At 30.2% G+C, this 3,945-nt stretch overlaps 1 protein-coding gene across 1 annotated transcript; it reads right to left on the reverse strand.

Annotated features, from left to right (window-relative positions):
• Positions 1-1,741: 1,741 nt before the first annotated feature.
• LOC108911875 (proteasome subunit alpha type-3) lies at positions 1,742-3,945 on the reverse strand. Its single transcript, XM_018716938.1, has 5 exons — positions 3,793-3,945; positions 3,529-3,735; positions 2,640-2,885; positions 2,187-2,299; positions 1,742-1,975 (listed from the first exon to the last, which is right to left on the reverse strand). Exons 1-5 carry the CDS (start codon positions 3,811-3,813, stop codon positions 1,798-1,800), a joined length of 765 nt encoding a protein of 254 aa, XP_018572454.1. The 5' UTR covers positions 3,814-3,945; the 3' UTR covers positions 1,742-1,797.

Here is a 3,945-nt window from a genome sequence, read left to right on the forward strand (position 1 = left end):
TTAACGTCACAAGTTTCCAGGGTTAGCTTTATAATTTTGTTCGCCCACATAGTGTAGTGATTAACGTGATATTGTTATTATAAAATAATGAATGAATTACTGTAAAATATTTTTAGTAATTATTTACTTTATGTGAGTCTTAAATTTTTATGAAATTTTACCAATTCCCGTCATTTCGAGATAGCTGAAAATTAATTAAATATTTTTTTCAATTAAAAAAATCTCGAACAAAACTAATTTCAGATTCAGTATTCGTACAGTCAATTAATTTGTATTAAAGATCGCGGTTGTTTGACGTATCCATCTCGAGATGTCGTAGTATGCTAAGAAAAATTAATAAAATTATTAAATAATGGTGAAAGCAGAACGCCTAGGTGTTCTACAGAAAAATAAAATTGTTTATCATGTATTAAAAAACTTTCTGAATGTGAACATATTTGAAAATTTGCATGAACATCAATTTGATAATTCGCCTAACAATTGTAATCAGTTAATAGAACTTATAAGGGCTGAATGTGAAAAGTATATCGATGTACAAATAAATCATGAAGTCAAATTATTTAATTCCGTAAAATCTACGAAAAGGCAAATATTAAATAAATTAATATTATTTAGAGGACAATAAATATATTTAAATTATTTTGTAGTTTTATCAAATATGACACTAAAATATACTATTTTCTGAATTACAAACTTAAAATTGAATATTTTGTCATAAGATGGAATATAACATTTAATATGTAATAAAAATATTACTTAATCCGGATCTGCTTAAAGATACGCGCGATCAGATTGCCTTCCACACTTCACTTCCCCGGATTTTGCATTCACTGGTACCCGTGCATTGGAATTAGATACGGCCAGTCTAGGTGATCTGTGATTGGAGCCATACAATGGAACTATAATAATAGTAAAGTACGCCAGTAGTTCAGTAATCTGTGAGTACGCCTAAACAACTACAGAGCTCCTCTCAAGTGAACCGGTTGGATCACTTGTCAATTAGGGCTGCGTTCAGCGAATGGTCGGACCCATGGAGACTACACAAGAAGACGAACTTCTTGTAAACAAATATGTTACCCAATTAGAGGGCGCTAGTATCCCATATGCGCCGAAATAGTGGAGGCGAGATAAAGAAAAAAACAGTTTAAATTAAAAATCAATCATGCCATTTTTGTGGTGCTTAAAATTTTAAAATAAATATAGGCTATTTTGAATTAGATAAGGAAAACTAGCGACCCCAGTTGTAGAAACTATAAGTAATTTCAACTATTAAATTGACAAATTTTGTCAATTTTGCCTTTCGAGCATATACTACTGGATGTAGCATGCCATTGCCAAAAGTGTAACTGAGTGTGCTAGAGAGACAGACAGTATCTCAGTATATCGCATCCAGGCTCATACAGAAGTAACTCGGGCGGTAAATTTAAATTGCTTAGAATTTTTCTAAAAATATTTTTCTTATTGTCTGAAAACAATTAAATTTTAGAGGAAAATAAGTATGCAAATAGTCTCGTGTACAGGATACTCACAAATTAGCAATTCATGTTGACATGTTACAATTTATTTTGTAAATTCATGTCAGAGTAAAAGATTACATGGCAGTTAATAACTACAAGATCTTTTTCTAACTGAAAAATTATTTCAAGTTAAAAGAAATAAAATTGTATTTACTAACAAAATTTTGTAATAAAGCATTAAAGCGTAAACTAAAAGTAAAAAACATTGAAATTGAAAATACATATTTAAATGAATTTTTTATCGTTTGATTTATTAAAAGTAATTCTAATACAAAATAAGTTACATATCATCTGTGTCAGATTCCGAGTCTGCTTCCATCGCTTGTTTCGCCGCCTTTTCGGCTTCAGCAAAAACGGAATCTGGAACTTTCACATGGTAACCATTGCTTTCTTTGCACACCCATGACAATTCCAGCTCAAAATTTTTATCTTTCAGTTCATCGTGGACCAAGTATATTCTAAAAAATTTAATTCTTTGAACAAAGAAAATCTTATCATATATCAGCTACTACTTTGGAATTAAAAATAAATTTGATTTTAAATAATGTTTACACCACAAGTAAATGAGTACCCATATCTTCCGTTTTGGAAACACAAAAAAAAAAATTAACCTTCGTGTTTTTTTCACCTACATATTTCTAAAAATAGCAGCATGAATTACATACTTACATTTTTGCAGCTTCTTTGACAATATCTCTACAAGACATATTTCCTAATTTTAGTTTTTCAATTTCTGTTTTAGCAGATTGCTTTGCCTTACCGGTGGCACATCCATGATAACCCTAGAACAAAATTAATTCAGATTGATTGATTAATGCATGATGTATCAGAAGCTGTGAATGATAAATCTTAATATGAAATATGAATGAAGTTATTCACCTATTGCTTGGTACAAAACTGACCATTTAACATTATTACTCTAAAAATACTACAAATAATACCATTTTCAGACTATAGATGCACTGAATTAAGTTTCAGATAGGAGCATGTTAAAAAGAACTCATTTAAGATAGACACAAAGACAAAGATTGGTAGACAATGGCGAGATTAAAAAAATGAAATGAAAATTAAAATCTAAAAAATTTAGTTTACAATTCAATAATGAATCAATTTATTACTTACATAACTCACACCTGATGGATCAATTAAATACATTACTGGCTCGCTTTCTTCATAGCTAGCAAGTATAACACTACACCCATAAGGTCTAACTGCACTATATAGGGTATATGCATGCATATACATGCTAACACGGTCATTTAAATATTTCAATGGTATGCTGACACCATACTGCATTCTGTAATTTGAAGCTTCCTTTCTTGCTATTTCTACTATCTGACGTGCATCGGCTATTAAACCAGAGAAAGCCTAAATAAAACAAAGTATCATTAAGCACTTATAGTGTTTTACATTGACAATTTATTGATGAATAAATTGACGAAGTTCTTCATGAATTAATTCACGAATTTATTGGTAAACAGTGTGGTTTTACACTGCTACAGACTTTGTCAAATTTTTTGATGCATGAATCAGTTCTACCAACGAATCAAAGAAATAAATAAATTTCAAAAATGTCACCTTTCTACTCATAATTGTAGTGACAACAGCGGTACCATTTTGATACATATAAATATTAGTGTTTGTAAGTAACAAATCAGTAAAAACAATGCAAAACTAGTACGATTGCCACATAATTATTTACATATTCCAATAACATAACCTCATTACTGATCTGAGGCTGGAAATCTGTTGGGTTGGTACTTCCGAACTTCATGAAGAAATTGATGAAAATTAGAACATGCTCTAATTCGTCAAGAACTTGATGAATAAATTCATGAAGTTATTTGACAGCAGATTTGGTGCATTACACTTGTCCAATTTCATGATGAAGCGACTTCATGAATTAATTGATCAATAGATTGTCAATGTAAAACATCTATTATACAATAAAAATATGCATATATGTATAATAAAATGTTAATCATATATAAAGCCTTAATATTTTCAATACCATTCCAATATGTTTGTCGATATTAAAAATTCTTCTATTAGTTCCGGGTTCATGTAGTTTGGACAGTATAAGTTTTTCTGCAGCAAGTACAATGCCATCAGTACCTTTCAAACCTATAACAGTGCCACTGTTTTCTACTGCCTTCATAGCATATTCCACTTGAAACACTCGGCCATCCGGAGAAAATTGGGAAGCCGATAAATCATACTAAAAATATATGTATATTTTCAGAAGTGTTTTCAGGATAACATAAACTTTACTTACGCCAGTTCCAATAGAGCTCATGTTTTAAAGCCTGAAAACTTGGTAATAACTGAAAATTACGTCTGTATAAAGTGAATAAAAAATTTCTATAAGTTCAGCGTGAATTAACACTTTTCTTTTTAAATGACAACAATCCGTCAAATCACGTCAAAT

Source organism: Anoplophora glabripennis, unplaced genomic scaffold (assembly GCF_000390285.2).
Source record: "Anoplophora glabripennis isolate ALB-LARVAE unplaced genomic scaffold, Agla_2.0 scaffold539, whole genome shotgun sequence".
Taxonomy (NCBI): domain Eukaryota; kingdom Metazoa; phylum Arthropoda; class Insecta; order Coleoptera; family Cerambycidae; genus Anoplophora; species Anoplophora glabripennis.

Excerpts from the sequence above, each read along its gene's own strand:
- LOC108911875 (XM_018716938.1), bottom strand. The coding sequence starts at position 3,813 with ATGAGCTCTATTGGAACTGGC. Across the intron at positions 3,736-3,792 it reads TGAGCTCTATTGGAACTGGC|TATGATTTATCGGCTTCCCA; the intron begins GTAAGTAAAGTT and ends ATATATTTTTAG. Across the intron at positions 1,976-2,186 it reads GTCAAAGAAGCTGCAAAAAT|AATATACTTGGTCCACGATG; the intron begins GTAAGTATGTAA and ends TAAATTTTTTAG.